The sequence below is a fragment of the Saccopteryx leptura genome, chromosome 3 (genome assembly GCF_036850995.1).
Source record: "Saccopteryx leptura isolate mSacLep1 chromosome 3, mSacLep1_pri_phased_curated, whole genome shotgun sequence".
Taxonomy (NCBI): Eukaryota; Metazoa; Chordata; class Mammalia; order Chiroptera; family Emballonuridae; genus Saccopteryx; species Saccopteryx leptura.
Window position 1 is genome coordinate 352,994,660 of NC_089505.1, and position 15,281 is coordinate 353,009,940.

At 39.0% G+C, this 15,281-nt stretch overlaps 1 protein-coding gene across 2 annotated transcripts in view; it reads right to left on the reverse strand.

Annotated features, from left to right (window-relative positions):
* Positions 1-849: 849 nt before the first annotated feature.
* Positions 850-15,281, reverse strand: part of RAD21 (RAD21 cohesin complex component) — a 34,011-nt gene continuing 19,579 nt past the window's right edge. The window contains exons 5-14 of one of the 2 annotated variants that reach the window (XM_066379388.1): positions 14,632-14,738; positions 13,732-13,935; positions 13,205-13,330; positions 12,733-12,855; positions 10,616-10,839; positions 9,237-9,396; positions 8,654-8,802; positions 4,619-4,768; positions 3,222-3,305; positions 850-2,556 (exon numbers count right to left, since the gene is read on the reverse strand). In XM_066379388.1, coding sequence (XP_066235485.1) covers positions 2,365-2,556; positions 3,222-3,305; positions 4,619-4,768; positions 8,654-8,802; positions 9,237-9,396; positions 10,616-10,839; positions 12,733-12,855; positions 13,205-13,330; positions 13,732-13,935; positions 14,632-14,738 — 1,519 coding nt within the window. In that variant the 3' untranslated portion in view covers positions 850-2,364. Of the gene's footprint in view, positions 2,557-3,221; positions 3,306-4,618; positions 4,769-8,653; positions 8,803-9,236; positions 9,397-10,615; positions 10,840-12,732; positions 12,856-13,204; positions 13,331-13,731; positions 13,939-14,631; positions 14,739-15,281 lie in introns of both variants that reach the window. The other variant, XM_066379387.1, reaches the window with a different exon arrangement.

Consider the following 15,281-nt stretch of genomic DNA (forward strand, 5'->3'; position numbering starts at 1 on the left):
GTAGCTGAGGAAGTCCAGTGACGAGTCCGCTCACCAAGTCCCCGCCTGGCCTCTCCAGACCTCACTCACTCGTGGTTCTGCTGTGTCTAAAAGGAAAGCACTCCACTGGACTCACTATGCTGAGCCATTTTTCAAATTTAGCAAAAGAATGTTATCATCTGAGCTCCTTCTGGACTACTTCAGGTACTTGGGCAGCTGTTTTCTAGGCTCCCAACATTTTCATGTTAGATTTCAACTCTTTACTACTCGTCTTGGCCATAGGTGGTGAGCCTTAAACTAAAGCAACTTGGGGTTTGAGGGTAATGGTACTTAGTGATAAAGATTTTCCTATTACAAACAGCATGACATTATGCATGGTTTAAACTCTGATATATCTTAAGCATAAGTGCTAGTGTCTTCAAGCTCACAGCTGGGGGAGGGACAGGTCATAAGCTTGAATGCAAATAGTGTTACATTCCAAGTTACTGACTGCCCTGGCCTCTGTAGCTTTGAGGATGGACCCAAGACACCTCCAGAAAATGCTCATCGGCTAAGTTTGTTTAGGGCCCTAAGAATATACACTGACAAGGCATGTCAATTTTATGTATTTATCAGTTAACGGGAATATATCTATGACCAAAAGGTTTTTTAGTACCGGCCATTTGTTGGTTTCATCTTAATACTTTCTAATACACATTATAAAGATTCTACATCTGTCAAGGTTTCAGATCACATGGCTCTTCTGTTAAACTAGTCTTTCATATTTAGTCAAAGACATTTTGAAAAACATTATTTGCAGAGTAACTTTTCTAGATAAGGCCGACAAAAGATGTTTTTCCTAGGTGAACACCAACTGAATAATACTCCAAATTACAGCTTATAACACAACTTTTATTAGAAAAGTTATACATAACATAGCTTCAACTATTTTCAAGAACAATATTAAACCCAATAAGCAACAAAAACCAGACTAACAAAATGTGTAACAAGAAACTAATGACCTTTCTATAATCAAACATTCAATTATCTACAATGTCTTTTTACAAAGAGAGGAAAATCAAACGGTTTACAGGCACATTATATTGAAAATAAAGCTGCAATAGCAATTTTATACAATTATTATTCTCAAGAAAATGAATCATCAAAACAGTAATTACGCATTCACAAATTTAAAACATTTCACTTAATTTAAAATTATTGGATATACACTGAAGTCTGAGTTTCAAAAGTGATTTCTTCCACAAAAGTGCCAACACTTAAGCTAGAACTTTCAGTGTAATTTTGCCCTAAACAGTTAAGACATTTTGATAATCATAAGTCACATAATTTCTGGTGCTATCTGGACTGTTAATAATAAAGCCTTTATTTGGATGTTTTTCTTCACTTAAATTATAGGAAACCGGACACGGGATTTCTGTTGCAAAGCTATTAAAGTTCCAAACACAGTGCGCAGCGTTGGAAAAAGAGGTCAGTAATAAAACTTATAATAAATATCAGAGAAGCCATTAGTTTTTACAGCATTGACTGCTTAAAGGTTACGTCAATCAGGTGTATGATTTCCCATCAGCCTGTCCTTTTAGTTGGCATAGTAATTTCTATTTTCATGATCTGAATACTCAAATAGATCCAAACGTCTTTTTAAAATTTTGATTTATAGCTCCTGGAAAGTTATAAATGTTCAAATTCGTTCTACTCTAAAAAGTCTATTTCGGCTCACTTTAGAGCCTCGCTAAAACAACAGATCTCAGAGAGTAAGGTTCATTAAAAAGATTCACGGAATGATTTATAAAATAGAACATTTCAAACCAAGTCCTATCCTCTTGTAGCTGAAGGGGACGGGTTACAACGCAATGTCGCACACCCCCTTGGTCATTATGGAATTGTACTTTAAAACATCTCTGAGGACGATCTTTGTTTTGGGCCCCATCCCTAAGTACAGTGGTTACCAAGATTGCCAGTGTTACTGATGGGAAAAGACCACTTCTTTTCTAAGACTCACAACATAGTTCTTAAATTGTCAGACATTTTTCCTGACTTTTCCTTTCCAATGCAGGAATGGAAAACAAAGATAAAAATCCTGATTTTTGACTGCCACTCAACATTACATGCGCCGATATTGCACATATCTGTTCTGAACGGTTAAAATAATCTTCTGAGTCCGTGGGGTGCTTGCTTTCCCCATCAGAACACACACATGATCCATATAGGCAGTTTCCCTTAAAGATGAAACTGATCAATTTAAAAACACTGGGGAAAATGAAGAAGGCAGAGACTTTGCACAGACGAAAATCTGAACTATCTTAAAGGGTTTTGTGTGCCCTACACATGGGGGCAATTTGTACACACTAGTGAAATGAACACTAGCTACCAATGCTTCTAGGCTGCTTAAATAATGTGGAACCTTGGTCCAGGTGTTGCAATGATGTCACTGTACGGTTCTTCCTGTGTCAGCTCAATAGCTTGCTGCTTTTTAAGAACCAAGAAACTGTAGAACTTGGCTGCCGCTTGCTTTCTGTTCGTGTTTCGACATAACTCAAGCAAACTGATAGATTCAGCTCCAGTTTTAGCAAGAGCTCGCTGAAATAAAAGTAGAGAAAGAAGTAAGTTAAAGCAATTTGTATAGTAAAATGCCAGCTTTGGGAAGTGGGAAAAGCATACTGTATATTCATTCTGTTGGGGGCCAGGAGTTGACCTCTTCGAATACTATGGAGTGGTGTAAGTGAGTCTAACGTTACTCAGGAGGGTGAAAAAGCATATCCAGAGGATGCCAAATATCCTAAAGCCAAGAAAAGATGATAAGATGACTAATGGCTTTGGACATCTAATGTGATCTATTATTAAAATCTAGCACTTATAGTTCTTAAAATTTCAACTTATTCTAACTTTGAATCTTCTAGGAACCCCTGAGCAACTTCCCTGGTATGTCACAGACGCCCAAGATATGTCATCTCTATCTGATACTTGAAGGCTCCGTGTAAGTGACATCTCACACTACTACCATTCAAACAAACTACTCAATCCAAACGAAGATGCACACACAGGAGTAGCATAAATCACCACTCTAATTCTATTTTGCAGGATAAACCACAGGAAAGGATTCACCTGGATGCCTCCCAGGCATACTCGGCCTAAGAGTTCAGGTATGACACGATTCTCAAAGGCAGGGTTTCTGGTTCCAGCACGGATCTACCTCTGAGGGGGAGGCCAGCGGCCCTGGCTGAGTCTAACCCCCACCGGCGTACCTGGAGGCCATGCAGCATCTGCTGAGTCCGTTTGTTCCATCTTCTCTCCTCCTGGTCCTGGTCACCCCCTGACGCGTCTTCATCCTGGACGAGGACGACCCCGCATATTAAAACAGTAAGCGGATACAACTACAGTACTCTGCTGCAAACGGAAGTATTTCTATATTTCCTGAAAGCTCTAAATTAAACTGTTGTATTTCGACTAACAAAATGATACTTGATGCTGCTGAAAAATCACTTAGCTCTAGTATGAATCTGGAAATTTGTCTTTCTTAAATTATAGGAGAAAGTCCTCTGTACCTGCAAGCACACATTTGGTTGAATCTATAATTCTATACGGGCCTGTAAGATATGGTCTACACAGCCTAGTCCATGGACTAGTGCTGGTTGGTCATTTGTCCCTGTTAAGATAAGGAAGGAGCTTACGCTGGGATATAAATCAACTACGCCACTAAACACACTGCTTATCTCACATGGCCAGGGGAGTGCTGTATTTCTGGAGCACGATATTGCAGGTGATTTACATTCTGGCAGATCCCTTATCTCACTGTGGACCAGTACAAAGAGCCCTCCACTAGCTAAGATGAGTAAGCAGTATTGGTCTATATATGTTTCAGAAGTTAGAAGAAACAGGCTATAACCCGTAACATAAATTTTACTTGAGCCACATAGTTCCCTGGCTGTCCTAGAGCTCTACACCACATTCCAGAGCCGGAAGTCCACACCTTACATACTGCCTCCTCACTGAGTCAGAGACGTGGCATACTCTGTACAGGGCTACAGAAGCTCTGGTGCTCAATTCCGACTGGATAACAATGCAGCACTCTTATCAGATCCGAAGCATTAGGAAATCTATGGCTGACATAATGATAAATTACAAATACAAACCAGATGCTAATGAAAATGTGTCCGACCCCATAACCTTTAGAAGAACTTTAAAATGACATAATGCTACCTGGAAGAGACTTCATTTTAAATTGAAAGGTCTAAATGAACATGCCCCAGAAAAAGGATATCCATTCTTAAAGCACCTCTTTATGATTTTAAAAAATGTCATTTTTGACTCAATTTGTTTTAGCAAAGTCACACCCCACCCCAGTCCAATGAAAACAAAAGCCACATGAAAAATGTTTCATTATCTGATTTCCAGGCCAAAGATAACACTGATAATGAGAACTATTGATGGCAAGATAATAAAAGTGGTCACAAACAATTTAGAAGTCAAGGAACAAAATCAACGAAGGGCAGACCCATGTCCTTCGGAAGCCACCAAGGAGCCAGTGCGTCACAGCACCACATAAAACCGACGCTCTAATGAGCTAGATCACTAAGCATTTGGTGATGTTTTGCTTTTGTCTGAACATTTTTTCATCACTGAAATTTATTCCGAACATTACCTCCTCCTCTTCCTCCTCTTCTTTCTCCTTTTCTTTCTCCTTCTCTTTTTCCGGTAAAAGGTCCAGCTCCGGAATTAACTGACAGATATTTGGAGGCTCTTCTGGGGGCAGCTCCACAGGAGGGATTTCCAAAGGCTCTACCTGCTGTGGCTGAAAGCAAACGTAATAAGGACATTTCAAATGCACAGTTTAAGGGTAGCTTCTTTTAAATAGGCAAATGCACAGTTGCTGAAGTTTTAAAAATGGAAAGTGGTACTGGGGTCATAGTGCTGTACTTCTTCACAATCAAAAATTTATTATACAGTAGGGCAAAAGTAGGTTTAAAGTTCATATGGAAAATAATTAATAGATAATACAAGAATAAACTCATTTATTCACAACTGTAAACCTACTTTTGCCCTACCCTATCTTTTTAATTGTAAAGCTACACCATTAAAGTATTGTGGTAACATTAAAGTACTGTAGTTTACAAAAAGAAATCCATTCTCTTATTCTAGAACAAAAGTATTTTTATACTTACTTTTAGGAGTCAAATACTTACAAGGGTATGTGAGAAATTTGCAAATAATAAAACTAAAAAGAATAAACATTCCCCAAATGTTCTGTAGTAGCATTTTTTGGAAAAAAAAAAAAAATTCCCAGAAAACCCACTGAGTCCAGGGCAGGGGAACAGGCGAACTCCGCCACCACCATGGAGCTGGCCATTACCCCTACGGCACTGAACTGCCAGGGGCCGTCACAGCTGGTCTGGGCTCTCAGTGAGGGCCTTGAAGCTCTTTGGAGCAACTATAAATGTGGAGCCTATTTTTGGGTCTATTTCTTCAATTTCCTTCTTCTCAGGCTAGTATTAACAGTTGAGAGCATTAAAAACCAGTCTTTAACAAACCAAAGGAAATGGCAGGAGGGTGGAACCATAACAGCCCCTCATTTATCTATTCCTGAGCTCATACCACCAGGGGCACAGGACTCCGCCCCGGCCTCCTCACGGAGGCCGTACCAAGAGCCTCGATTAGAGAGAGCCGTCATCTGCTCCGATTCATTTATTTCTAGACGGAAGGATGAGAAGTTCTAACCAGACCTTCCTTCCTTTATACTTGTTTTAGTTTCCCATCCTCAGTGATCTTAATGGTTGCTGGCCAGAATGAAACAGCCAGTTCCTTTTTTCCACCAATGTGAAAAGTATACTCTGATTACTTACTAATATAGCCTAAAACCACCTAGTATTAGTTATGCAGCAAATGTCTGCTAAAGATGAAACCAGAACCTGGAACAGAATGTCAGGAATAAGCCCATACATATACGGCCAATTAATTTACAACAAAGCCAAGAATATACAATGGAAAAAGGCCAGTGTCTTCAATAAATGGTGCCAAAACACTGGATTCCTATTCTCCTACACCAAACACAAAATCATTAAAGAGTCAGAAACCATAAAACTCCAAGAAATTATTAGGTGGTAAGTTCCTTGAAATTGATCTTAGCAATGATTTTTTTGGATCTGACATCAAGAGCAAAAATAAACAAGTGAGACTACATCAAACTACGAATCTGCACAGAACACCATCAGTAAAATGAAAAGGAAGCCTACAGAAGGGACAAATGGAGCCCTTTGTGCACTATCAAAGGGAATGTACACTGGACAGCGAGAAAGGATAAACTGGAAATGCCTCAAAAAACTCAAAGCAACTACCGTATGATCCACCAGTTCCACTTTGAGTATTTATCTGAGGGAAACAAATTCGCTACCTCAAAAAGACATATGCACTCCCATGTTTATTACAACATTATATACTCCAGCCAAGATATGAAAACAAACCTGAACAAAGACATGATACACACACACAATGGAATAGTACTCAGCCATGAGAAAGAAAGGAATCTTGCCATTTGCAACAGCATGGATGGACTTGAGGGCTTAAGCTAAAATGAAACGAGTCAGAAAAAAGTACTGTATCATATTGCTTATATGTGGAATCTTAAAACGCCAAACTCACAGAAGTAGAGAGAATGGTGGTTACTGGGGAAATGTTGGTCAGAATATAACTTCTAGTTCTAAGATGAAGTTCTAGGGATTTAATATGCAGTAGTGATTATATCAGGTCTACCGGAAAGTTCTGTCCGTTTCTATCACAACAAGTTTCGACACGTAAGCACATGTTTATTTGGTGCATGTGCCTCTCTATTTTTATCACTTAATGTATACATACCGACGTAGCAAATTAACTAAAACAAAGTTGATTCACGTGAGTCTTATGTGTGAAGCGATAGTGTACCCATGGCTACTGATAAAGTTCATTTATGCCACTGTATTGTATACGAATTTCAACAAGGAAGAAATGCTACAGAAGCATGTAGAAATTTATTGAAAGTGTTTGGTGAAGGTACAGTTTCTGATAGGACATGCAGAAGATGGTTCGAAAAATTCGAAACAGGTGATTTCGACCTTTCTGATAAGCCAATTCTGGGCGACCATCTTTGATCGATGATGATGTTGTTAAGACCATGTTGGAGCAAAATCCTTTTCTGACATCGGAGATCACAGAAAGGCTTAATTCAGCTCAGTAAACCATTTCGGACCATATTCGGAAGATAGGATTGGTGAGGAAATATATAATTTAATAAAGTTTATTGACAGTAAGAAAAATTTATATTTTGTTTTATTCCAAAAACGGACAGAGCTTTCTGGTAGACCTTATAGTTAATACTGTAATTATGTACCTGAAGTTGCTGTGAGTAGATATTAGAGCAGTGGTTCTCAACCTGTGGGTTGCGACCCTGGCGGGAGTTGAACGGCAAAACACAGGGGTCGCCTAATGCCATCGGAAAATACATGCGACCCACAGGTTGAGAACCACTGTATTAGAAGTTCTCATGGTAGGGAATGGGGAGGGGCACAAAGAAAACTAGATAGAAGGTGATGGGTATGCAACATAATTGAATGACAAGATAAACTGGACATGTTTTCTTTGAATATATGTACCCTGATTTATTGATGTCACCCCATTAAAATTAATAAAAATTTATTTATATATAAAAAAAGTTCTCATCATAAGAAAAATATTTTAACTGAGTTAACTAAACTTACTGTAATCATTTCATCATATACACATTTTTCATATCATTCAGTGGTAGAGGGTCAGCCTGGTGTGTGGAAGTTCCAGTTTGATTCCTGGTCAGGGCACATAGGAGAAGCGATCACCTGCTTCTCCGCCCCTCACTCCTCTCTCTCTCTCTCTCTCCCCCCTTCCCGCAGCCATGGCTAGAATGGTTTGAGCAAAGTTGGGCGTGGCCACTGAGGATGGCTCCATGGCCTCGCCTCAGGAGCTAAAATAGTTCGGTTGCTGAGCAACGAAGCAGAGGCCCAGAAACAGAGCATCACCTTTGGTAGTGAAGTTGCGGGGTGGATGCCAGTCGGGTGCACGTGGCAGTCTGTCTCTGCCTGCCTGCTTCTCACTTAATAAAAAACCAAAAAAACCGGAGAATGTTCCATCTTACACACAATGAAAACAAAAACCAGTTAGAAAGCTGGAAGTAGATAAGTGACAATCTGTCTCCACTTGCCCTGGAATGTATAAGAATCTACTAGCTCCTTAAGTATAAAAATTCTCCCTATTTAGCAGCATATCTGTTTCATTTTAATCAAAATATTTAATACATGTAGAACTGAACTGCTTAATACATTGCGTTTCTATTTTATCTAGAATGATCAGATTCACCCTGGACTAAACCAGAACAAGTTCAGGGTCAAAGATATTTTAGTAGCCAAGGATGCTCACTTAGGCCACTCTGAAGCAAGCCTATCCGAGAAGAGGCAGAGAGACTGAAAACTCCTCGAGCATCTCCTCTCAGTAAGGCACCCTGCGCATGACCTCGGCAGCCATGCTTCCTCTCTGCATCCATTCCTTTGCATTTTCTGCTTAAACCAAGATACTTAAAATGGCTCCTTAAATAACAGTTGCTACAAGCAGGGATTTCATACGATTGTCTGAATATTCCCAAACACCATGATGGTGATGGAGAGATGCGCTGACTTACAGGGATCACGGGCTCTGGGTCAACTTGTCCCGCTTTCCGCTTGACTCCCTGAGGTGGTGGTGGGGGCATGGCCGACTCATCCAAGTTTGTTCTGCTGGTCTCCATCACCGACTCCTGGAGGCGGCTGGGCTCTTCCAGAATGGGCTCATCTGCAATCGGCCACAGGAAGAGACTTAGGTCATACAGTCTTAAACAGTATTTTAGAACCATTTCCTTTTAATACTAACGCACTATGACATAAGTACTTTCTCTAATGAAGATGGCCGAATAAAACTGCACCTCCACAGAGTACTCAATTTACAACAATACACATAAAGGTGAGAAAGATCCTTTTAAGGACAAGTCCCACCTCCAGGGACTGCAGGATAGTCCTTTATCAGATTATCAGACGCAGCCAGTCCTGAAGACGGGACACTTCCTATCTAACAAAGCAATCACGCAATGCAGTAAGGCATGTGTCTCCCTGTCCAAAAGCTTAAGAAGATGCCCTTGTTCTTGATTGCTTGTACTTTGGCAATATTCAGATAAATTTTTTAACCAAAGTATATAAACTTCATCAGGGAACTATTCCAACAGAACACACCAATAACATCACGCTGCTGATGTTGCTGCTGCTGGTCTTCTCTGGGAACCTCTGGATTTTCAAATTCTTTGAGGAATTCATCCAAGTTATCAGCCTCTCCTCCTTTCCTCCTTTTCCTAAGATCTTCTGGAACCAGCGGTGTCAGACAGCGTGTAAAAAGCTATAAAAAATTAAGAAAAAGATCTGAATTATAACATAAATCATATAATTAACTGAAAACCCACTACTGACATTTCTATTTTCTGTCAGTTTCAATATGCTTGTAATATACTGAATATATATATTTAGTATAATTTCTAAAGGTTCGAACATATTCACACTTCATCTTAAAATGACTTTAAATACAAGATTTCAAATTATAACTACAGCAATTTTTAAAAAGATGGAAATAAATGAAAAATTTAAACCCATTGTCTTATACCTCAGAGATAATGTCGGAATTTACTTTCATATTCATACACTTAAAACCCAGCTGGAATCATAACTAATAGCTTTACATAGTGTTTTTATTGCTTAATATGTGGCAATGTTATTAGCTATGATTTTAATATTTTAAATGACTGCATAATATTCCACTAAGATGCATGTGCTCATACGCATGTGTACATCACACATGAATCATTTTCCAATATTTTAAGTTTCTTTTAAAAAATTTCACTGTAAACAATGTAATGAACATCTTCAGAGAAATGGCTTTTCTATATTTTGAACTACTTCCTTAGGAAAAACTCCTATAACTTCATTAAATCAAAAAAATCTAAATAAAAATCTTCAAAATGAAGATACGACTATGCTCTCAATAAACAAAAATTTTACCATAGTCACAACGCTGCTTTGAAACATTTTACATTTAGGACACAGTGACATGTAAAGTAAAATCAATTGGTTCCACTTTAGAAAGAATAACAGCCTCACTGCACTGCATCACACTCATCAGATGCCTCACAATCTTGCTCTGGAATACTTTGGAATCTAAAGTGAGCAGAAAGACCCTATCCGCATAAAGCTAGTATTCTTTATTGCGGGTAAGTGGAACCACCCCACACTGACCCAGAAAGCAACATCTGAAGACTGCAGACTCGAAGCACAGTACACATGAAGGCAACAGAACTAACGTTACAACAGGAGGTCAAGGAGAGAGAACCATTGTTAAAAATGTCAGCAGCTTTTTACTATAAGGAATATTCATTCTACATCTTTTAGAAATGCAAGTGTCACTTATCACAATCTTTCAGATCAAGTCATGTTCAGTACACCGATTAAATAAAGAAAAAAACGTACCGTACAGTTGAAAATTACTTGATCAAAATAAAGTTTAAAAGTATTTTTTAAACTGGTCTAAATGTAGATGAAAATAAAAGTTCTGCAAACTGAATTACCTTCAGTAGTCTATTGTTCCACAAAGGCTGGGCGGGTAAGGAGAAGAGTTTCTCCACTCCCCCCGTCTCTTTCCACATCATCAGTTTCTTGGTAGGCGGCGCCAGATCCAAAGTGGTAACGATGTCAGAATAATCACTAAGCTGGGCTCTAATTGTCTTACTGTCCAGCTCTTTGACACTGTCAACAATTAGCTTCCTCTTCCTCTTGGCTTTTGTTTCTTTGACTGAAATGATAAAATCAAGTCCTCTTCCTGAGAAGGCAGCATAAAACACACAGCAACCAGACGGTCTCATTGTATCCCCTGCTTTTCTACAAACCCACTAGTTAAGTTACGCTTCATGAGGGCAGGATCTCTGTTAAATGAGGTTCCCCAAGAACCATGCAGAGTAGAGGCTAGCATTTAATAGGTACTCATTAAAAACAGGCTGGATAAATATGTATTTAGTACAGAATGAATAAAATAACTCAAGAGCTGATACATATTTACACATGTAGCTTTATACTGTAAACATGGGACATATCACACTTGAGCTCAAGTTCTGGGCTGCCTTATTAGTTGAATAAAAGTTAACTAGTTAAAGTTAACTTCACCTTGCCTACCTCTTTTCTTATTTGCAACATGGCGAACCACTTACAGGGGTTGTAAAATACTTGGTAGACTGTTTGGCATAAATTGAGTCCTCCATGAAATGGTTGCAACTACAATGATTTTTACTGGAAAAGGTACCATTCATAAGTGACAGTTGTACAAGCAGTTTGATGAAGTGAAACAAGCCCAAACCCAGTCACCACCAGACTCCTTTCTACTCCTTACTAAAACTTTGCAAAGTGGTAGCATTATCTCAATTTCTGAAGATAACAGAAAAGCTCATGGGATTAAATAAATTCCTTAAGATTTCATCCTGTCATACATGTTATATCCTACAGAGGTTTTTACATATAAGTTATTTATGCATTTCAGAATTCAGTAAGATGCTACAGAGTGACTGACAACTTGCACCTCAACTGTCCTCCAGCTACTGAGAATTCCCTTCGCTGAAAAAGTTCACGTTCTTAAAGCAACTGGCACAACCCGACGACCCTCTTTTAAACACTGGTCTCTAGCCTTCACCTCACTTCGAGTTCTCTGTGCTGTCCGGCACTAACACAGGACATGTTTACCTTCTCAAGGTCTCCTAGTTAGTATGTATATATTTCAGTTCTGTGAGAATCAAGACGTGTTCACTGTTACACTTTTAGTTCCTACACAATCAAGTACATAGCAAGCACTCACTCTATAAACCAGAAGCCCAAGTCACAAATCATTTTCAGTGCTCAGATTTTAAGTAGAAAACCCAAAAGGTTAACCTTGTTTTATTTAAAAGTAGTAACTATATCTTGAAATATACTGTAATTGATTTTGAATATTCTACCCTACTGTACCCATAAACCACATAGAAACTTTTGAGTTTTATATCCAAATTATCTCAAATTGCCTTTTATTCAGAAGCAGCACACCCAATTAAATGTTTTATGCCTCTTAATAAGCACCAAAGAAAACCAAATACTGCTTTTAGAAGCTTTGACAGTTCTAGTTAAAGAAAAAGTTATTTTTAGGTTTTCCTACCAGTGGTCAGCAATCCGTGGCTCGCCAGCCACAGGCGGCTCTTTCGCACGCGCCACCCCAGCGCTGCGTGCCCTGCGGCCCGCACGTGGTATTTTGTGGAAGAGCCACACTCAAGGGGCCAAAAAGCCGCAGGTGGCTCGTGAGCCGCAGTTTGCCATCCACTGTAAAGACTATAGCCCAACTATGCAGCACTTTGAAAGATAATTCATTCGTCTTACATTCTATTATAAAATGCCTTCCAATGTTTTCACTTGTTACCTGTGACCTGCTGGAACTTTGGGATTTCCCAAAGAGTAAGAAACACATTAGCAGAAAACCTGTTCCATACTTTTATTATTTCACAGCAATTTGTACAAACACTTTATAAGATATTCTGAAATAAGGATTCTGATACATGCCTGTGACAAAGGAGAAAGATCAGTTATCTAAAATGAGAATGGCAGTCTAGTGGACAAGAGCCAGAACGAGGACCTTAGGTCTTTAGTTGCAGAAGTAAAAAATCATGCTTACCAGTGATATCAATAGGCTCCAAAGCAAAGGCTTCTTCCTCATTCGGAACAAGTGTTGTCTGATCTGTCATAGTTGGCATTGGTTCAACAGGGTCCACTGAATCGGGACTATCCGGCCCACCCACTATAAAGAGAGAAATTTGGTCATAAAAGGATCAGGCATTTAATATATGCCCTATAAATGGGGAAAAAATCCTCAGAAAAACTGAAGAAAAAAAAATAAACCTCATTAGTACCAAGAAAAGTTTTCTAGTTTTGAGGAAGTCCCTCCAGAGTTGAACCCTACTGGCCAAAAAGGGGAGGGACATAGGGTTCTAGACCGGAGGGACTCAAAATTAGTGATCAATCATAGGCCCTGTTTTTAAGATTTATAGTTCATTAAAAGTTAGAACTTTCAGTCTGTGGTCTTCTAGATAAAATGTCTTATTGGAAACCACACAGCCACACCCAGGTCCCCAACATGAAGCGCGTACTGGACACATTGTCGTCCTCATCCATGTCGTCATGTGCGGGCTGCTCCGGCAGCATCACCCCGGTCTCAGACAGCGCGGGGGGGTCATCGAAGATACCGCCATCGTTGTTGCTAATGAGCTTGTCATCTGAAATAGGGAGTGCAATGTAGTTAGAATATATAAAAAGTGCTAATGGAACAATATCCAATCACCGTGAGAATAAAATTACGTTAAAATAGACTAAATGTAAATTTCAATTTGTATCTAATTCGCATGTTTCTGTGTAGTGCATAAAAATATATAAAAATATTTCTCACTCCTAATTTACATTTTCTAGTGCTTCTGTTTAAAACATTTACTTCACATAGATATCAAAAACAGAAAGCTGTTTTAAGAACCAGTAACACTAAAAACTCAGAGAACTTTTACTGATCCAATGATCAAAAAGTCACACATCTACCTAGAAAGCTACTCAAGAAAGAATTAGCAACTGCTCTCACAACTGAATAAAGAAAAGATGTTCAAATGAGCACCCTGCTGCGACCTACCTAATATACCGCCATCATTCCCTTCTCCGAAATTGTCGTCCTTGTACTGGTCCTCGTACTCTAAGGGGCTGATTTTCTCGTTCAGGTTGCTGGTGCTCTGCTCAGGCTCCAGCAGGAGGTTGGAGGCGCTCGTGCTCACTAGCATGTCGTCGTCCTCGAAAGCACTGCCTTCTCTCATGATCTCACGGTCATCCATTCCAAAATCTCCTGAACACATTCAGTCATTAGTAAAAAAGTTATAAACACCACTGTCACCAAAAAAAGGTTAATGACTTATTATAATTATGAGGTCACATTTGCTTACTGAAATCTTGTCTATCTTGGAATGTCAAAACATCTGGTTTAGGCTTTAAATCTTTAGCATCTACATTCATAGCCTGATTCTGGGGCATGACTAGCAAATTCAAAGGTAAGTTCCAAATTGAGATTATCCTAAATATGTTAAATGAACCTAAATATGTATGCCTGACAGGCTGCATTAACATTCAGACTTAAGCTTCCTTGTCATGTTTTCATCAAGAAAGGAATCAGGCTTGCCACCAGTTTGGAATACTACTCCAAAAGAATAGTAGGTACACAGTGCAACTGATCTAAAAGAAAGAGTTTAAAAGCACGCATTACTTCAATGCTGAGACTTTCCACACAATTCAACGTGCAGGTCCCACCACTGCGTATGGAGAGCAGAAGGGAAAGAATGAACTGGAAGTTTGGTGCATAAATGGAAATGATGCTTAAAATACTGGTAGGAAGGCAAATTCTTTTCTTGATGGAAATACGTGAGATGAAATTTAAGTCGTTCTGTCATTACAAATGTTACATACGCCTGGTCTCCTTTACCAAACTGCTAGCCGTGACAACCATAATTATAACACAGTGTGTAGCTAGCTAGTGATCTAATACCAAAATCATTTTCTTGTAGGATACTGATGTTCCCAACTTCTTCTCTCATGGTTATCTCTTCCACTCGACTCTGGTTCAGGCTGAACTGCTGGGCTACATCGATGTCACTGCAAAAATATTTCCATTACACTGTAGGTCAAGTCTCACCGTAACGTATTTACAAGGTAAAAAAAAAACCCAAATCACTCTATAAGAAAAAGCAAAAATACAACTTATCAAGGTTTAGAATCCTTAGTATTTAATACTAAATAAATATAGTCCAAGAATCTGAATGATCTGCAAGTTAACTTAATTTGTATTTAAAATTTAAAGCCATAAATGACCAAGCAAAATATACTATGCTGAAATCACCAGCTAAGAAACTACTGCAGAGAGGAAACACGTATGCACGGGACAGACAGGCGTGGGTTTTCCTCAGGGCCCTGCAACTTATGGGCTCTGGAACTCTCAAGTCACTTTGCTTTTCTGACTCATTTCTTCCTCCAACAAATAACCTTTCATACTGTTTTAAAATATTAGATTAAAAATATAACTCACATAACATTATCATTGACAAAAGTAACAGAATCATTGGCAAAATTCATAAGTAGTTCAAGTCACATCACCAGGTTAGTTTAGCAGTTAAGTTGCAAGGAAAAACATAAGAGGGA